Source organism: Macaca nemestrina, chromosome 17, assembly GCF_043159975.1.
Source record: "Macaca nemestrina isolate mMacNem1 chromosome 17, mMacNem.hap1, whole genome shotgun sequence".
Classification (NCBI taxonomy): domain Eukaryota; kingdom Metazoa; phylum Chordata; class Mammalia; order Primates; family Cercopithecidae; genus Macaca; species Macaca nemestrina.
This window is the reverse complement of record NC_092141.1, coordinates 5,536,254-5,556,870: the sequence shown is the minus strand read 5'-3', so window position 1 is coordinate 5,556,870 and position 20,617 is coordinate 5,536,254. Positions and strand designations below refer to the sequence as shown.

The 20,617-nt window shown below is 42.1% G+C and overlaps 1 protein-coding gene across 2 annotated transcripts in view; it reads right to left on the bottom strand.

Moving 5' to 3' along the window:
• The window catches only part of LOC105472584 (rabaptin, RAB GTPase binding effector protein 1), a 107,484-nt gene that overhangs the window by 15,811 nt on the left and 71,056 nt on the right, over positions 1 to 20,617 (bottom strand). For both annotated transcript variants that reach the window (XM_011725964.3, XM_011725972.3), the window contains 6 exons: positions 17,982 to 18,160; positions 13,338 to 13,469; positions 6,772 to 7,239; positions 5,427 to 5,531; positions 3,544 to 3,660; positions 279 to 377 (listed from right to left, as the gene is read on the bottom strand). In XM_011725964.3, coding sequence (XP_011724266.1) covers positions 279 to 377; positions 3,544 to 3,660; positions 5,427 to 5,531; positions 6,772 to 7,239; positions 13,338 to 13,469; positions 17,982 to 18,160 — 1,100 coding nt within the window. The remainder of the gene's footprint in view (positions 1 to 278; positions 378 to 3,543; positions 3,661 to 5,426; positions 5,532 to 6,771; positions 7,240 to 13,337; positions 13,470 to 17,981; positions 18,161 to 20,617) is intronic.

Here is a 20,617-nt window from a genome sequence, read left to right as displayed (position 1 = left end):
AAAATTAAATGTAGGTCCATAGTTTATTCTGTTTAGGTTTCCCAAACAGAAAAATAAGTTAAATGATGAGAAAAATTTTTGTTTGGCCAGAAAGTAGGTTTAAAAAAGGAATGATGTCTTTACAATATTTTGTCCATTATTAATGTTCTACAGTCCCGAGAGAAGACAACAGTAACTATTTTGGACAGGATGATAAATTCCTATCAAAGATGATGTAAAGATAGAACAAAAAAGGAATATATGTAACATAGTTATCATTTACTTAAAAGTAAACTTACCATCTGTTCCTGAACATCCCTCTTTGCTTGGGAAAATCCCTGTTGTAACTCTTCAAGTAAGATCTCAGATGCTTGGGCTCTTAGGACAAGTGCAGAGATCTTTAAAAAAAAAAATGCATAGAAATATAGTTAGGAAATTGGTTATTCTGAAACTAACTCTTCTATCTTCTAAGTATTTAGTGTCTGGAATTGACATTTTATTGGTTCATGGTAACCACTCACCATCATCCAACAGCTGTGTGCACATCTGCTGTGTGCAAAGCCTTGGCCTTTCGGATAACACAAGGCAGTGCCAAAGCCCGAGTCACATGCAGCCACACAGTAACAGAGAGCATTCTATGGGTGTCTAGGCAGATACTAACTCACGTGACCTAGTTGGAGCTATGTTTAAAGATTTTTTTTTTTTTTTTTTTTTTTTTGAGACGGAGTCTCGCTTTGTCGCCCAGGCTGGCGTGCAGTGGCCGGATCTCAGCTCACTGCAAGCTCCGCCTCCCGGGTTTACGCCATTCTCCTGCCTCAGCCTCCCGAGTAGCTGGGACTACAGGCGCCCACCACCTCGCCCGGCTAGTTTTTTGTATTTTTAGTAGAGATGGGGTTTCACCATATTAGCCAGGATGGTCTCGATCTCCTGACCTCGTGATCCGCCCGTCTCGGCCTCCCAAAGTGCTGGGATTACAGGCTTGAGCCACCGCGCCCGGCCTAAAGATGTTTAAAAAAAAAAAAAATCAGGCTGGGTGCAGTGGCTTACACCTGTAATCCCAGCACTTTGGGAGGCTGAGGCGGGCAGATCACCTGAGGTCAGGAGTTTGAGGCCAGCCTGGCCTGCATGACAAAACCCCATCTCTACTAAAAATTTTAAAAATTAGCTGGATGTAGTGGCGCACGCCTGTATTCCCAGCTACTCAGGAGGCTGAGGCAGGAGAATTGCTTGAACCTGGGAGGCAGAGGTTGCAGTGAGCCCAGAATGTGCCCTTGCACTCCAGCCTGGGCCACAAGGCGACAAGTGCGAAACTCTGTCTTGGGTTTAAAAAAAAAAAAAAAAAAAAAAATTTTATTTCACATAAATCAGTGTAGAATTTGGCACAAAAAATAGGCAAACAGACAAACTGAACAGACCATAGTTCTGAAACTAATCCACACAGAGCAATGGGGGAAAAGTGGATCTTTTCACCAAGTCATACAGAAATTGGCTATCCATACTTTAAAAAAAAAAAGTTTTACCCTTATCTACACTGTGTGTGTGTGTATGTGTGTCTAAGTCAGTTCTAAAGGAATTTTAGATATAAATGTGAATAAAGCCTCTATAATATAGGATATCTTCCTAACTCCATAGGAAAAGATTCCTTTTTAAGAAGGAAGAAAATCACAAACCGTAAAGAAATGATTAACAAACTTGATTTTTTTTTTTCTTTGAGACGGAGTTTCATTCTTGTTGCCCAGGCTGGAGCAATCTTGGCTCACGGCAACTTCCACCTCCTGGGTTCAAGCGATTCTCCTGCCTCAGCCTCCCGAATGGCTGGAATTACAGGCGTGCGCCAACACACTCGGCTAATTTTGTATTTTTAGTAGAGACAGGGTTTCTCCATGTTGGTCAGGCTGGTCTTGAACTCCCGACCTCAGGTGATTCGCCCACCTCGGTCTCCCAAAGTGCTAGTACAGGCGTGAGCCACTGCGCCCGCCCAAATTTGACATTATTAAGGACTTCTGTTCATTAAAAGACACCATTAACGAAGACATAAGCTACTGATGGGCCAGGTGCATGGCTCACGCCTTTAATCCTAGCACTTTGGGAGGCCAAGGCGAGTGGATCACTTGAGGTCAGGAGTTCAAGACCAGCCTGGTCAACAATGTGAAACCTACTAAAAATACAATAATTAGCCGGGTGTGGTGGTGAGTGCCTGTAATCCCAGCTACTCAGGAGGCTGAGGCAGGAAAACTGCTTGAACCCAGGAGACAAGAGGTTGCAGTGAGCCGAGGTTGTGCAACTGCACTCCAGCCTGGGCGACAGAAAGAGATTCCGTCTCAAAAACAAAACAAAAAACAGCAAATATAAGTTACTAAGTAAAAGACATCTGCAATACTTGTCAGCAAAAGATTCTAACAAGATTATATAAAGGACACCTAACAAATCAGTTTTTAGAGACCAAAAAAAAGTAAAATAAACAGACAACACAATAGAAAGATTAGGATAAGACTTGAGCAGGAACCTCTCACACACACAATATCACAATGGCCAAGAAACATGAAAAATGCTAAATAACTTCAATGGTCATTAGAGAAATGCAAACTAAGCCACAATGAAATACCATTACACACCCACCGAAATGGCTGTAATTAAAATAACAAAATGACGTTTTTTCAAGACCTTGGAACCACAGGAACGCTCATACATTGCTGGTGGAGGTTAAACTGGTGTAACCACTCCGGAAAACTATGTGGCATTTTGAACGTTTGTACCCAAGCATTCCACCCCAGTTACAAATCCTGCAGAAACACGTCCACCACGCCCTATGCAAAAATGTCAAAGGAACATTATTCATAGTATCCCAGAACTGGAAGCAACTGAAATACCCATCAGCGTTAGTCTGGATAAATTGTGGCATATCCGTATAATGGTATGACTATTCAACAATGAAAATAAACAAACTTACTCCATGCATCATGAGTAGGAATAATACACTGTTGAACGGTGGAAGACAGACGCAGAATAACACAGACTGTATGGCTTCATTTTCTAAACATGAAGCACAGGTTAATCTGATGGTGTTACAAGTTAGGACAGTGGCTGCCTGTCGGGAGGGAGCTGTAAGTGCGGGGAAAGTGAGGGCTTCTGGGGACTGGCTAATATTCTATTGCTTGATCTCAATGGTGGTTACACAGATGTTGGTTCTGGTATGTTTGGTGTATCTGTATATGCTATTTTTTTTTTTTTCCATGTTGCTATACTTTTACAAAGTTTAAAAGAAAATAATTAGTATCTTGGTCAGCAAGTTTCCAGTGCAGCAGGAAAACCTAACTAATACAAACTAAAAAGGAAAGGAGAATCAGAGCCTCTTGGCGTTTACTGACCAATTATTTCAAAAGTTATTCTTTAAAAATCTGTAAAACAGGTATCACAGAATGATCAGTAAGAAATCGTTTTACCTGAGGGAAAATAAAACTGCCAAATCTTGAAGGCAAAAGAAACATGACTCTATTTTTTGAATCTTTCATTTAAATAACCCAGTCATCCCTCATGGGCCACACTCTAAAAACCCTCCCTTACCTGGTGACTCGAATCTTCGCTACTTTGCTTTATGAAGTCTTCCAGTTCCTGCTTATCTTTCATTGTCTTCTCTAACTGGTCATTAGCTTGCCTTAGCATCTGCTGTAGTTTTTTCACCTATATCATTTTAAAAGTCAATTAGAAAGAAAAACCAGAATCCTTTTATAAATTTTTCAAAAAAATCTAACTGCAGAATTAAAAAAAAAAAAACTCTATGTCTTTTTCTGGGAAACACCATAGATTTTTTAATTCAGGCAGAAATTAGATAAACGACCTCAAGAGACAACTGTACTGTGCTATACAGTCAAATCATTTTTCACACACGTCTCATCTGAAAACATCTGCTTCTCCCCCAGACCCTCCAGGCCATGACACTGTTCTCCCTAACTAGAGTGTATCCTCTGTCTCCAGGCTACAATCCACACTAACACCAGAAATTGTGAAAAAAGTGAAATAATATAATTTCCCTACTTAAAACTCTAAATGCCTCTCAAAGTCTTCAGGGTAAATTTTTTTTTTTTTTTTTTTTTTTTTTTGAGACATAGTCTCTCGCTCTGCAGTCTCAGCTCACTGCAACCTCCACCTCCTGGGTTCAAGGGATTCTCCTGCCTCAGCCTCCTGAGTAGCTGGGATTACAGGCACGCACCACCACACCCGGCTAATTTTGCATTTTTAGTAGAGATGGGGTTTCTCCATGTTGGCCAGGCTGGTCTTGAACTCCCAACCTCAGGTGATCCGCCCACCTTGGTCTCTGAAAGTGCTGGGATTATAGGCGTGAGCCACCGCACCCGGCTTCAGGGTAAAATTTAAATCTCTTCAGTCATCACTGCTCCCATCATGGTCTTTGTAGTTTACTCTCCCATTATTTTGTAACAATCACCCCCTGTGCCCAGCCACATAACTACTCATACTTCCTAGAATACATCATTTGCTTTCCTAACTCTGTTCTTTGTACATCTTTTCTCTCCATGAACACCCTTTTCCCACTTCTTTTTCTGACTAATTTTTAGCCAGGCCTTAAAACAGTCTACTGAAATGTCTGTGAAAACCACTGCTACACCACACCACCAGGGGCCAGCTACATTAGTTCTGCAAATACCTTTACAAGTTAACCTTTGAAACATCGATGAGTAAAGCACACAGTGTATGAAGGAACTCCATAGCGATGACATTTGAAAATATTAAACCATCATTCTAACCTGCTTAAAGTTATTTTGAAGACTAGGAATAATCTTCATAACAACCAAAGAACAATTTGGAAATACAAGGAAAAAGTATCTTTCTTACATATACTTTTACAAGCCTACTCTTATGAATTTCTAAATTATTTCCTAAATGCTATCAAAGTACCCATTATTAAACACTGCGTTTGAAAAGGTACTGAAGATTTATCAATCTCAGCATACCAAATCTACCAAAGCTTAATTTCTGTGAACTTATTAACCTTAATTCAACAAATTTATGACAAGAAGTAAGCAATAAGCAATGAAGGACACAAATTCTGATTAGCATTCAATTAAGCCTTTATTCTATTAGAGGCAACAATCAACCTTTTATCTCCCTGAGATCTCCACATCATAAAGTACTTTCCATGTACATAAAATCACTTTTAGGCCTTAGACAGAAGGGGCAGGGGTAGAGGAGATGAGGCAGTGTCCCTTTAAGAGCTGGACTAGCCTGTGCAGATACACAAAAGCAGAGTCCTAGTGAGCTCCACTGGAAAAGCAGCTGCCATTGCATGTACCAGGTTACCTCATAACTTAACAAGATGGATACGCTTCATAATGTAAATGGGGCTGGGGGCGGAGGGGAGGCAATTAATTCTGCACCTCCAACGAAAACTACAATAGATACCCAATTTGGCACATCCAGAAGAAACTCACCTGGTCTCTTGTTTCAGCCTCCTGAATCTGAATTCCTTGTAACTGTTTTTCGTAATTGGAACACATATCACAACGTCTACCAAGTTTATTTCCAGCATTATGCACCTGAAGGGCACCAAAATTACTTCTTATCAGGCAAAACAAAATAAATCTACATCACACACTTGAGGTACACGTGCACAGTCTTACCAAAGGTGCTCAGTAGAATATGAAGTTAACACTTTCTTCAGGGCCTTATGGCAAAAAGTTACAATATAGGGTCAGATTCTAAAATGTCAAACTCTCCACTACAAGTATGACGGGACACATGGGACACAATTTATTGCCAAGAGGCACAAAACCTCACATCTGAGGACAACACAAAGCAAGTAAAAGGTACTATACCATGGTACTCACAGTTCAATACTAACCAACCACTGGGAAGGAAAAACAAATAAAGACAGTGCCAAGTCACCGTTTCACCAGCTCCAAGTATAAAATAGGTATGAAACTAGTAAATAGCACCTTGGCACATATGTTTTACATAAGACCAACGAGAATACTTTCTTTCAGTCCTCAGTAAGCTGTTCCACTTACTGACCCATGGCTTCCTTAAAGGGAAGCAGCCCTCATCAAGGAAAGCCCCAGGAGTCAGGTTTTGCAACTAAGTCGAAGGGAACACTTGAGCAACTCGCTTTATCTTTCCCAGCCAGTTTTCTCACCTGTAAATTGGGGATAACCATGCCCCACTTGCCTCATTATAATCATAAAGCTTAAAGAGATCAGGTGTGTGAAAGGCCTTTGTAATCCATAAAGCATTAGGCAAATATCTAAGGGTTTATCTCCTAATCTTATCTGTAAATTTACAAATTCTCTAAGAAGGAAAATCGACTTCATTAAAGATTGGCTTCTTTTCTCTCCCATATTCCCAACCCCTCTTTAAACCCACTCTCAGCATCAACAGCAGACAAGCAATTGCGCTTTTGATCTAAAGGAAAGATGAAAGCCTGAATCCTGGAATACACTGAGATTATAGAAAACTGCAAAGCAAACCAAATTCAGGTTGCTCTAACTTAAATTCAGCAATGCTAGTCAGGCAGATCGCTCCAACCTGAGAGTTGTGAGTTCAGGTGAGGAAGTTCACATTCACTGTGATAAGCTAGCTAGCTCCTTTCTCTGTCACAATTACCTGGAACAGCCAAAGCGGACTATAACAAGGGTCAGGTGACACAGGTTAACATCCACTTGCTGGCAACATGTGCCTGCACTGACTCCAGGAACCATCTGCTGAATGAACGATAAATCCCAGAGCTTCCCAGTGTGCCTCAGTGTGAGCAAGAGGAAAAACGTGAAAAAAGTAACTCACCTCTTTCTGCAAGAGATTCCATTCTGTCTCACTAACTAAACGATAACCACTCGGGGACACGTACGCACTCTCCATGCCCTGGGTAACGCTGGAGAGGAGGGACGCCGTCTCTTCTTGTTCTGGTGTCATCGCCTTGATTGCTCTCTCCTGATCTTTGGTTAACATAAACCCACTTGGCATCTGGAGCGACCCAAGGGATGCAGTATCAAAGTTCTCAGACACTGAATCTGCTCCTACCAGTGGTCCAAAATCTGACTCGTCCAGGTTTCCAGCAGATTTTGCTTTGTAGTTATAGCCTAAAGCTTTGGATTGCAATGAGCCCGAAGTTCCCAAGCTGTCTGTAGACTGTGCTCTCCTGAGTCCATCTTTAAACATGTCATTGTCCGATTTACTGAAAGGATCTCCAGCTGGCAACAATAAGTCTGCATCTAAGGAATGGACGGAACCATGGGTGCTATCTAAATGCTCCTGAAATGTGAAAATATATATTGCCAAGTTAGACAATTCTCTGCATTTTTAAATACAAAAAAATACAATAAATGTATTCTGCCACTCGTTACACATGATAATCATTAATGTGCTACCTTCATAGACTCATGGAACAAACACTTACTAAGTGTCATTTCTACATGCCAGACATGAAACCAGGCCCTCAGGATACAACTGTGGGCAAGATGTAATCCCTGACCTAGAGATACACACAGCTTCAAAAACACAAGGTAAGTAAGCAGACTTATAATACTGTGATAAAAGGATGGGCTAGAGCTATGTGCTGAATGCTCTGGTAGCTCAAAGAGCTCCCAAATACAAAGAGCTGGGGAAGGTCACTTGCAATTCAGTGTTGCGTATGTCAAGCGTGAGGTGCCTATCGTATATCCAAGTAGAGATGTCCCCTTAATAGAGGGACATAGAAGTCTTTCAATAGAGACTTGGGAGTAACTATTGTATAATGATAATTAAAGTCACAGCAGCAAATCAAAACACCTAGGATGAGTGTGTAGGAAAAGAGGGCCAAGGGCAGAACCCTGAGAAAGACTAACATTTTGGGGATGAGCAAAGGAGAGGACAGAGTAGTAGGAAGGAAATGACGAGAACGTGGTATTTTCTTTTCTTTTTTTTTTTTTTTTTTTTGAGACGGAGTCTCGCTTTGTCGCCCAGGCTGGAGTTTAGTGGCGAGATCTCAGCTCACTGCAAGCTCCACCTCCCAGGTTCACGCCATTCTCCTGCCTCAGCCTCCTGAGTAGCTGAGACTACAGGTGTCCGCCACCACGCCCGGCTAATTTTTTGTATTTTTAGTAGAGACGGGGTTTCACCATGTTGGCCAGGATGGTCTCGATCTCCTGACCTTGTGATCTGCCCGCCTCGGCCTCCCAAAGTGCTGGGACTACAGGCGTGAGTCACCACGCCTAGCCCAATAATGTGTTATTTGCAAGCAAGGTGTAATCAACATGTTCAATGTTGTATACTATGCGAAAGAAGATGCAAAACATCACATATTATGTAAGTCCGTCTATTGAAAATGTCCAGAACAAGTAAATCCATAGAGACATAAAGCAGATTAGTGGTTGCTAGAGGCTAGGGGGGAAGGGAAAATGGGGAGTGACTCTAATGGGTATGAGGTCTCCTTTGGGAGTGATAAAAATGTTTTCAAACTAAAAACATTTGTGTATATATGCAATATCACTGAATTATACACTGTAAATTTTATGTTACATTAATTTCATCTCAATTTTTAAACAACGTGGTACAGCACATTCCCGAAGGCAAAAAGCAAACCAGTGCCATTACATGAAGCAGTTGCATAGTGAGTGGGGAAATAAGATAAATTATTTAAAGAAAAATGTAACAAGTTTTCTTTCCAACTGAATGTATTCCATTTAAATGACAATACTTTAAGATAATATCCTTTCTACGTTTTGTTGTTAAATGCCCTTTTTTAAATGAACCAGAGGAGACTGTGGAATACAGTTGTTACTGGCGACGGCATGTAACCAATTTTTTTTAATGTTTTAAAAATATTCTTGGTGTAATAAAAAGGTGACAAATTTTGAATTAATGCCTCCATTTCTTTACTTTTAAAGATTTTTACTCATCTGAGGGCTGGGCGCGGTGGCACATGCCCGTAATCCCAGCACTTTGGGAGGCCGAGGTGGGCAGATCATGAGGTCAGGAGATCAAAACCATCCTGGCTAACACGGTGAAACCCCATCTCTACTAAAAATACAAAAAATTCGCCGGGCGTGGTGGTGGGCACCTGTAGTCCCAGCTACTCGGGAGGCTGAGGCAGGAGAATGGCGTGAACCTGGGAGGTGGAGCTTGCAGTGAGCTGAGATCGCGCCACTGCACTCCAGCCTGGGTGACAGAGCAAGACACCGTCTCAAAAAAAAAAAAAAAAAAAAAAAAAAAAAAGATTTTTACTCATCTGAAACTGCAATGACTAAGAACACAAATCTCGTATATATTAAGCTTACTATGGCAAAGATCCCAAGTAAGTATCCTAATAAAAACTGGGATAAGCCATTCTGTTAGTTTACAAATAAACCTAACACGCACTGCTATGTATGACATACAGTGCTGCTGTGATACTGAAGAGGGAAGGGGCTAGGGACAGAACAGCTGTGAGGGCCATTTGAAAAACATCAGACTACAGGCCTGGTGCAGTAGCTCGTGCCTGTAAATCCAACAGTTTGGGAGGCTGAGGTGGGAGAACAGGTTGAGCCCAGGAGTAAAAGACCAGCCTGGGCAACATAGGGAGACCTCGTTTCTACAAAAAAATTTAAAAATTAGCCAGGCATGGTAGCGCATGCCTGTAGTCTCAGCTGCTCAGGAGGCTGAGGCAGGAGGATTGCTTGAGCCTAGGAGATCAAGGCTGTAGTGAGCTGTGATGGTGCCACTATACTCTAGCCAGCCTGGGTGGCAAGAATGAGACCCTATCTCAAAAAACCCCACATCAGACTACTACATTGGCAGTAATATCTTAAAAATATTTACATTCTTGAATTCAGTAGGGTTTTTTTTTTTGGTTTTTTGTTTTGTTTTGTTTTTGTTTTTGTTTTTCTGGAGGCAGAGTCTCGCTCTGTCACCCAGGCTGGAATGCAGTGGCGCAATCTCGGCCCATTGCAGCAATCTCGGCCCATTGCAGCCTCCACCTCCTGGGCTCAAGGGATTCTCATGCCTCAGCCACGGTGAGTAGCTAGGACTACAGGTGCCAGACACCGCACATGGCTAATTTCTGTATTTTTAGTAGAGACGGGTTTCATCATGTTGGCCAGGCTGGTCTCAAACTCCTGGCCTCAAGTGATCCGCCTGCCTCAGCCTCCAAAAAGTGCTGCGATTACACTTGTGAGCCACTGTGCCTGACCAGGCAGTTCTTTTCCGAAGAACTTATACTAAAACTAAAATGAAATAAAATAAAATAAAATCAGATGCATCTACGATTTTCGTACAAGGAAAAATTATATATAACATTATGACATTACTTACGATAATGAAAAATTGGATGGTAGTAAAAAGTGGAACCAACTTGACTATCAGTGTGTTAATCATACTTTTCATTTTCTATATTTCATGATGTCTTGATTTACTGGAGGCCTTGCTGGCGTGAAGAAACTGCTTCCCAGGACTAGCTAATTTCTAGAGATAATAAACAACTTACCTGACTGTAAACACACCTTTCATACACAAACCATTCAATCCCAAACCCATATCCCCAACCATCTCCCTTACCTAAATCACACACCGAGCCAGTATTTCCCCTGCCCGAAATCAACCCAGGGCCAGTTCCAAATAGCTAAGAACAGACCCTATACCCCAAAGGCTGCCGGAATTAATTACTAGCCAGTCCTAAACTCTCTGCTCTGCTCCACTTTGCTTTTCCCAGAAAACCACAGTAATAGCTATGGCCCATGCTTTTCTCTCGCTCCTGCTCCTGCCTCCTGACCAGCTCTGGTACTTCCGTGCTGTGGCCATGCATGGTGTGCTGGGCCTCTGCTTCTAGGAGAACTGTGAGTAACACAAAACTTCTTTCAGTGGCATTGACCTCCCTATGTCATCACTCAGTCACCATTATGAATTAAAAACCAGGCACAAGCTGGACACCGTGGCTCACACCTGTAATCCCAGCACTCTGGGAGGCCAAGGTGGGCAAATCACTTAAGGCCAGGAGTTCGAGACCAGCCTAGTCAACATGGTGAAACCCCATCTCTACTAAAAATACAAAAATTAGCCTGGCGTGGTGGTGCACGCCTGTGATCCCAGCTACTCAGGAGGCTGAGGCAGGAGAATTGCTTGAACCCAGGAGGCGGAGGTTGCAGTGAGCTGAGATCACGCCACTGCACTCCAGCCAGGGTGAGAGTGAGACCCTTTCTCAAATTAAAAAAAAAAAAAAAAAAGAAACACATATGTTAACATATATATTATCTCTGGAAAAGAAAATAAGAAAAGCAAGAAAGAGATATGTACCAAAATATTAGTTATGACCTCTGGGTAGGACGATCTACCAGTTATTTTTATTTTGTATGGCATTTCCGATACTTCCCAAGTTTTCCATAATGAACATTTTATATAGAGAAAAGCACATTATAAGCATCAGGTTAAAGAAAATGTGAGGTCTACAAATTTCAAATATCTTTAGCCATAAATCTAACTCTCCAAAGCATCTGAGATTAACATTTTTGTGTGAGACAGGGTCTCACTGTCATCCATGCTGGAGTGCAGTGGTGAAATCTCAGCTCACTGCAACCTCTACCTCCTGGGTTCAAATGATTCTCGTGCCTCAGTCACCTGAGTAGCTGGGATTACAGGCATACGCAACCTCACCCGGCTAATCTTGTGTATTTTTAGTAGAGATAGGGTTTCACCATGTTAGCCAGGCTTCAGATTAACTCTAAACCAAGAGCTGTGTCATTATTCTCAATAAAAAACAATTATATTCAACATTCAAATTGCAAAACACCAGCTCTGAAAGTCTACAGATCATTAAGAGAGAATCAAAAATAAAAATACTTCTCAGTAAATCACAACAAATGTCCCTTTCCTGTTTCCCCGCTTTTCAGACATTCCTGGATAGATTACTGCATGTTGAAAACACTATGTAATCATTGGCTGTACCCAAAACTTGAGACATTCTCTTGGGAGTCTAAATATTTTTTAAATGCACAGCAGAATTAGACCAAGTGGTTCCCAGTCTATGTCCCAGAACAAAGAATGAACAAAACAACTACAATCTACAGCACTTTTCAGTGTCTACGAAAATTTTTTTAAAGTTTTTCTTAAACCTCAAACAATCCATAAGCATGGGCATATAAACCACCAGGAGGTAGATTACGTATGGCTCAAAGTAAATCTGCAGAGTCAACAGAAGCAGGATACCCCTGAAAGGGAAGACAAGATCCGTATCCAATTTAACTGCGATTCATTCACCACATCAGGAAAGCAGGTGGGGCAGGGAGTGAGTGTGATTCTAAGCCTCAGGGACAGGTCAGTGAGTGTGAACAGTAAGTGCACAGGTCTGGCTACAGAGAAGTGGAGAGCAGTGAGTGAGGCCGGAAGGGCCATTCAACTGTGAACGCCCTTGTATGCCACGCTAGGGATCTTGGGGGATCTTCGTTTTCGTCCTCAAGGCAATAAGAAAAGCATTTCCTTCACTGATAACAAGATAACCAGCACCAGCTTTGAAAGATGAGCAGAAGGATTTCAATACTCAGAAAGGCAATGGGAGGAAAGTACACCAAATAAAGGCAGCAACAGACCAGGTGGGAGTACAGCCCAAGATGACGACCAACATGGCTAAAATGTAATCCAGATGATGAAGGGCCTTACCTGTCCGAGTGAAGAATGTGTACTTAATTATATAGGTAACGGGAGTCAATGGTAGTTATTGAGTAGGGGAGTGGCCTGACTGCAGCTGAACTTAAGAAAATGAATTTGACAGTAATGCTGAGGGTGCGATGGAATGGGACAGGTTGAGACAGGAAACCCAATGAGAAGGCCCTTGCCCCACTGCGGGTGAGAGGTGCCAAGGCCACAGAACACCTAACACTTCCAGGTCCCTCTACTCTACTCATTCCTAGTACCTGAAACTAGGTGTTGTTTCACCCTGTGTTGTTGCAATCTGCCAAACCTCACCCACTGCCGTCAGGGATGAAAACCTAATACTGGTTAATACTCATATATATGCTATAGGGAGTTAAGCATTTCAGCGCTTTAGATAATCTCTTTTAAACAAAAAAGACAAGTATTAGCAATATGTACTATTCACATCAAAAAAGATTTTGCAGACATTGTTTAAAGGTTTATTTTAATGCATTAAATTTGGGAAATACTGGGAAAAAGAACATCTAATTATTTCAGACAGTGAATGAAGCTACAACAGGTTTCAAACAGTGCTACCTATAATGCCATAAAAACAACTGAAAATAAATACTGTCATTTTTATCTAACTTTCACCTAGTTAGATAAAATGAACTTCTCACTTGTCATATGGACAATGTAATTAACTGATGTATGAGTAAGCTAAAATTGTTGACATTGTGTATATAATGACTTTAATTACAGACTCACTATACCTCTTCATTTGATAACTGGGCTGAAGATTCTTCTTGAGTTAAAGCACACACTACTGGTATTTTTATTTCTTCCTCAACATCTGTTTTTTTGTGATCCTTTCTCTTATTGAGTCTCTGTTGTTCATCATCCTCCTAAAAGTTAGGAAGAAAAAAACATATATGTGACCCAAGTAACCTACTTAATAAGTGACATAGTTCTTTAACCATTCAAAACAAATAAGAAAGAACAGAGCATTATGATACAAGAAAACTGGACACTTACGCTTCTTTGTTTATAATCCCATATAAGGGCCTCTGGAAATGACAAAATATTTTAATACTATAAGCACAAACTAAGAACCCTGGTATAAAGAAGAAATCAGGAAGCAGCTTCCAAGAAAAGTATACTGCATAAAGTAAGGCGAAACAAAAGAAAGCAAAAGTGACTCTTCAAATGATCCATGAAAAAAAAAAAAAAATTTTTTTTTACACAAAACATTCCTTGTGATTACTGTAGAAAATAAATACGAAAAAGTCTGTTTTTGAGACAAGGTCTCGCTCTGACACTCAGGCTAGAATGCAGTGGTGCAAACATGGTTCACTGCAGCCTCGATCTCCTGGGCTCAAGCAATTCTCCCACCTCATCCTCTCATATAGCTGGGATCATAGGCATGTGCCACCACGACTGCCTAATTTTTTTATTTTTTGTAGAGACAGGGTTTCACTTTGTTGCCGAGGCTGGTCTTGAACTCCTGGACTCAAGCAATCCTCCTGCCTCAGCCTCTCGTGTAGCCAGGATCACAGGCATGCACCACCATGCCCGGCTAATTTTTTGGGTTTTTTTGTATAGATGGGATCTCACGCTGTTGTCCTGGCTGGTCTCAAACTCCCAGGCTCAAGAGATCCTCCCGCCTTGGCCTCTCAACGCATTGGGAATACAGGCATGAGACACCACACCCCTCCCAAAAAAGTTTTTATAATGTTACACATCCATTAGAAACATTAACAAATGTATATGAATACAAAAGGAATGATTAAAGTTGATAGAATAATTCATTCAACAAAGATGAGGGCCGGGCGCGGTGGCTCAAGCCTGTAATCCCAGCACTTTGGGAGGCCGAGACGGGCGGATCACTAGGTCAGGAGATCGAGACCATCCTGGCGAACACGGTGAAACCCCGTCTCTACTAAAAAATACAAAAAAAAAAAAACTAGCCGGGCGAGGCGGCGGGCGCCTGTAGTCCCAGCTACTCGGGAGGCTGAGGCAGGAGAATGGCATAAACCCGGGGGGCGGAGCTTGCAGTGAGCTGAGATCCGACCACTGCACTCCAGCCCGGGCGACAGAGCCAGACTCCGTCTCAAAAGAAAAAAAAAAAAAAAAAACAAAGATGAGTGAGATACCTTATACCTTAGGAATGATTAAAGTTAACAGAATAATTCACTCAACAAAGATGAGTGAGATATCTTATACCTTCAGTGTACCCTAAAACAGCCTAGTGAGGAGAGACACACACTTACAAGTATGTACAAGGTTATAAAGGAGGAGGAAAAACAATGACTGATTTCATCTGAAGGAACCAGCAAAGGGGGCCCAAAGGAGGTAACACTTCAGCTGAATCTTGAAAGATCAGTAAGGTAAGTTTGCCAGTTGCATGAGAAGAGACAATTAAGGGTTCCAGGGAGAAAGGAAGCACACGCAAAAGACAGAAACATGGAAAAGCAGGCCTGTGGGGGAATTCTGTGTAATTTTCTGTGGATGAAAAATGGGCAGGCACAGGAGAAGTAAAAGACACGGAGAAAGAGGTGGTGAGTAAGCACTCAGACTCTGGAATCAGAGATTGTTCAAGCTTCAGATGGGCCATACATTACCTCTCAGCCTGTTCACTACTCTAGAACACAGGAACTGTATAACTGTAGTCCCTACCACTTATGGAGAGTTCAGTTTTTTTTGTTTTTTTTTTTTGATAAGCACTTGAGATAAAGATTTATACATAAAGCCTTAGCACAATGCTAGCACACAGTAAGAGCTCAATAAATGTTCAAAAGTTTTAAATGATCATCTTAGTAAAGTTTAGACTCTTTTTGTTTTTGTTTTTTTGAGACAGAGTCTCACTCTGTCACCCAGGCTGGAAGGCATGATGCGATCTCAGCTCACTGCAACCTCCGCCTCCCAGGTTCAAGTGATTCTCCTGCCTTAGCTTCCCAAGTAGCTGGGACTCCAGACACGTGCCACCAGACCCGGCTAATTTTTGTATTTTTAGTAGAGACGGTTTTGCCATGTTGACCACGCTGGTCTCAGACTCCTGACCTGAGGTGATCCACCCGCCTTGGACTCCCAAAGTGCTGGGATTACAGATGTGAGCCACCGCACCCGGCCACATTTAGACTCTTTTAATGGGCGGCAGGGGAGGCAGGATAAGATCTGTACTTTAGAATCTAAATCCTTATGTCAGGGGGTCGTGGTGGCTCACGCCTGTAATCCCAGTACTTTGGGAGGCTGAGACGGGCAGATCACTAGAGGTCAGGAGTTTGAGACCAGCCTGGGCAACGTGGTGAAACACTGTATCTACTAAAAATACAAAAATTAGCCAGGCGTGGTGGCACACTCCTGTAGTCCCAGCTACTTGGGCAGCTGAGACAGAAGAATCGCTTGAGCCCGAGAGGCAGAGGTTGCAGTGAGCCAAGATTGTGCCACTGCACTCCAGCCTGGGTGACTAGAGTGAAACCCTGTCTCAAAAAAAAAAAAAAAAAATCCTTATGTTGGCTTTGACTACATGTAAGACGAATGAGTCCAAATTAAGAGACAAAAAGGAAATTTAAAAAAGAAGAAACTGGCCGGGCGCGGTGGCTCAAGCCTGTAATCCCAGCACTTTGGGAGGCCGAGACGGGCAGATCACAAGGTCAGGAGATCGAGACCATCCTGGCTAACACGGCGAAACCCCGTCTCTACTAAAAACACAAAAAATTAGCCGGGCGAGGTGGCGGCACCTGTGGTCCCAGCTACTCGGGAGGCTGAGGCAGGAGAATGGCGGGAACCCGGGAGGCGGAGCTTGCAGTGAGCTGAGATCTGGCCACTGCACTCCTGCCTGGGCGACAGAGCGAGACTCCGTCTCAAAAAAAAAAAAAAAAAAAAAGAAACTTTGCAAAACAAAATCTAACCTAAGTCACATAAAGCAATTTGAAATGTTTAACAAGATACTTAGAAAGGCAGGGAACACTTTTACATAGCTATCCTAGGGAAATATCTGCACACATACACAATATGGTCAAGGATTTAGCTGCAACATTATTTGAGATGACAAGAAAAGGGGGACCACCTAGATGCCCACTACAAGGAGAAAGGGTAAATCAATATGGTGCCTCCATGCCACAGTCAAGAGCAAAATACAACGTTGATATGAAAATATATCCAGGATAATGCATATGGGAAATACATACACTTTTTTTTGAGACAAGATCTTGCTTTGTAACCCACAGCTGAAGTGCAATAGTGTGATCACAGCTCACTGCAGCCTCCGCCTCCAGGATCAAGTGATCCTCCCACCTCAGCCTCCCAAGTAGCTGGAACTACAGGCACGTGCCACCATGCCCAGCTATTTTTTTTTATTTTTTTATTTTTTGTAGAAACAGAGTCTCACTATATGGCCCAGGCTGGTCTTGACCTCTTGGGCTCAAGCAATCCTCCCACCTCAGCCTCCCAAAGTGTTGGGATTATAGACGTGAACCACCATGCCCTGCCTAGAATAAATACTTGTAGTATAACCATAGTTGTGTAAGAGGAAAACTATACCCTAAATGTGTATCATGAACACACAGAACTGGTTTAGAAGACTCTCTACCAAATGGTAAAACAATCTTCTGACAAGGGGAGGTGTGGGAGATGTTAAGGAAGATTTTTCACTTGATCACTTCATATTTATTTTTTCCACTGTATTTAAAACAAAAAAATTATGATAATGTGTAAAAATATATATATATAATTCATGCAATTTAAATAACTAAAAGATAAGGAGAAGACAGGAACCTAAATATGCAGCGCTCTGAACATCTGCCACCTCCTATTACTCAGCCTCTCCATTCATATCATGTCACCTAGTAGAGCTTTTAGAGCAGGGTGTCCAATCTTTTGGCTTCCCTGGGCCACACTGAAGAAGAACTGTCTTGGCTACACACAAAATACACTAACACTAACGACAGCTGATGAGCTAAAACAAACAAACAAACAAAAAAAGATTGCAAAAGAAATCTCATAATGTTTTAACAAAGTTTACAAATTTCTGTTGGGTTGCATTCAAAGCCAAGGGCTGCAGGTTGGACAAGCTTGTTTTACAGCAATGTCACCCAAGACTTGGCCTGGACTGATAAAACCCAGGAGCACTGGGAGAACTGGTCAGCAGGGGAGAGAAAGATTTTCTCCGAAGTATGCACTGCTGCATCCTGCAGTCACTGAAGACCATTTCTAAATCAGTTTCCCCACCCCCTAGAGGAGGCCATTTCTAAAGATGAAAAACAAAACCCCTCAAATGTAGCTGTTATGTTTTTAAAAGTGGCATATATCACCTTGTTGCAGCTTAAGTCAGTCTCTAATACACATAAGGTAATGCAATCACATGTGGTGGGGGACATTACTGACAAGGCAAATCAGACCTCAAAACTTCTATTCACCTGATCTTTCTTCTTCAGTTCTTCAACTTGTCGGAGCTGTTCTGAAGTTAGCACAATCTCCATTCGCTGCATGTCTCTCATCAGTAAACGCTGAGATTCCAGAAACTGGTCATTGGCCTTCTGCCACGTATGCTTTAACTGGTTGTGTTGTTGTCGCTCTTGCTCCAAGAGATGGCAAACTGTTTAGGAACCCCCCACCACAAATCAAAAACACTGAATTTTAATGTAGGCAATTTCTTTAGCACAGGGCTCCTAGCCAGGTCTGACCAATGGTCCACATCTCTAGGATTCTATTCTTAGCTGGACCAAGGGGCAACCTATCCCCACATCATCTCTTTAAAGCAGAGTCTCCCAAAGTGGACTCCTAGGAACACAGCAAAGAAAGATTTCTGTGCTTAGTAAAGTCTTAGAAACTTCAGGTTAAAGGGATAAATTTATTATTATTATTATTATTATTATTATTTTGCAAAGGCTCCTCCATAATTAAATAAATTTTTAAAGATTTCTTTACTGCAGGACTTTGAACTCGGGGTCTTAATTATGTCTATGTTTTCTTGGAAGGTGATATATAATATAACCTTTCCTAAATCTATTTGGCAAAAGAAAAAAAAAACTTTTCACAGTACAACTCAAATAACAAGTATTCTAGAGAATATACTTTGGGAAACATTGCTCCAAAGGCCAAAGGTGGAATAAACACTCCTAATTGTGTTTAATACATTCTGATAAATCTGTTATCCAGAAATCCTCACTGGGTCCGGTTAATATAGACTTCTTATGACAGGTCAAGGAATCTTTGTAAAATGTATGTGTTGTTGATACTCATCAGCTCAGCCATCTTCTACTGAAAAGAGAGGAGGTAGCATGATCCATCTACCCATCTACCAAGTCAGAAACCCAAGACAGCTCATACTTCTGACTTTTCCTCACCCCAACATATTCAGCTATGACAGAGACCTGCTAATTCAGCCTCCTCTGCAATATGATACATCTATCTTCTGGCTTCTGCCTTAGACCAGCGCTTATGACTTAAAACAACTACAACAGAGGCCCCTTTTTCATTCTTCTGCCCTCAGTCTTGCCCTCCCTATTCTATTCACCACAGTGCTATTAGATTGAACTTTCTAAAATGCAAAACAAATATTACCACTCTCCAGTCAAAAACCCTTCACTGAACCCAGACACAAAAAGGCACATATTACAAAATCCCATTCACATCAAAGTCCAGAACAGGCAAGTCCACAGAGATAGAAAGGAGATTAGTGGTTGCCAAGAGCTGGAGGTAAGACATAGGAAGTGACGGTAAATGGGTACAGGATTTCTTTTTGAGGTAATGAAAATGTTTTGGAAGTAGACAGTGGTGATAGAGCACAATTTTGTGAATATATTAAAAACTACTGAATTGTATACTTTAACGAGTGAACTTTATGGCATGCAAATTTTATCTTAATAAAACTATTATTTCAGAGAAAATAGGCTGGGCGCAGTGGCTCATGCCTGTAATCCCACCACTTTGGGAGGCTGAGGTGGGTGGATCACGAGGTCAGGAGATCAAGACCATCCTGGCTAACACAGTGAAACCCCATCTCTACTAAAAATACAAAAAGGGCCGGGCGCGGTGGCTCAAGCCTGTAATCCCAGCACTTTGGGAGGCCGAGGCAGGCGGATCACGAGGTCAGGAGATCGAGACCATCCTGGGTAACACAGTGAAACCCCGTCTCTACTAAAAATACAAAAACTTAGCCGGGCGAGGTGGCAGGCGCCTGTAGTCCCAGCTACTCGGGAGGCTGAGGCAGGAGAATGGCGTGAACCCGGGAGGCGGAGCTTGCAGTGAGCTGAGATCCGGCCACTGCACTCCAGCCTAGGTGACAGAGCGAGACTCCGTCTCAAAAAAAAAATAAAAATAAAAATAAAAATAAAAAAAATAAAAAAATAAAAATACAAAAAAAATTAGCCGGGCATGGTGGCGCACACCTGTAGTTCCAGCTACTTGGGAGGCTGAGGCAGGAGAGTGGCATGAACCCAGGAGGCGGAGCTTGCAGTGAGCCGAGATCGCACCACTGCACTCCAGCCTGGGTGACAAGGGCAAGACTCCATCTCAAAAAAAAAAAAAAAAAAAAAAAAAAAAAACACAAAGGAAATAAAAAAACCTTCAGAGGCTCCGAACTGCCCAGATGATCAAGTCCAATATTCTTAGCATAAAACCTCTATGTACTGGTCTGTTTCTACTGCTCCAATCTCACATTTTGCCCATTGCCTCTTGTATTCTAATTGTGCTGAACTGCTTTTCTTAGACTTCCTTACCTAACTGCATCACATGCAAATGACCTTGAATGCCATGCTTCTGAGTACCTGACAAGCACCTACCCACCTTCCAAAACTCCACTTAAGGACAACTTCTTTTAAGAAGCCTATCTGGGCCAGGCGTGGTAGCTTACACCTGTAATCCCAGCACTTTGGGAGGCCGAGGCAGGTGGATCACCTGAGGTCGGGAGTTTGAGACCGGCCTGACCAACATGGAGAAACACCCCATCTCTAATAAAAATACAAAATTAGCCAGGCGTGGTGGCACATCCTATAATCCCAGGTACTCGGGAGGCTGAAGCAAGAGAATCACTTGAACCCAGGAGGTGGAG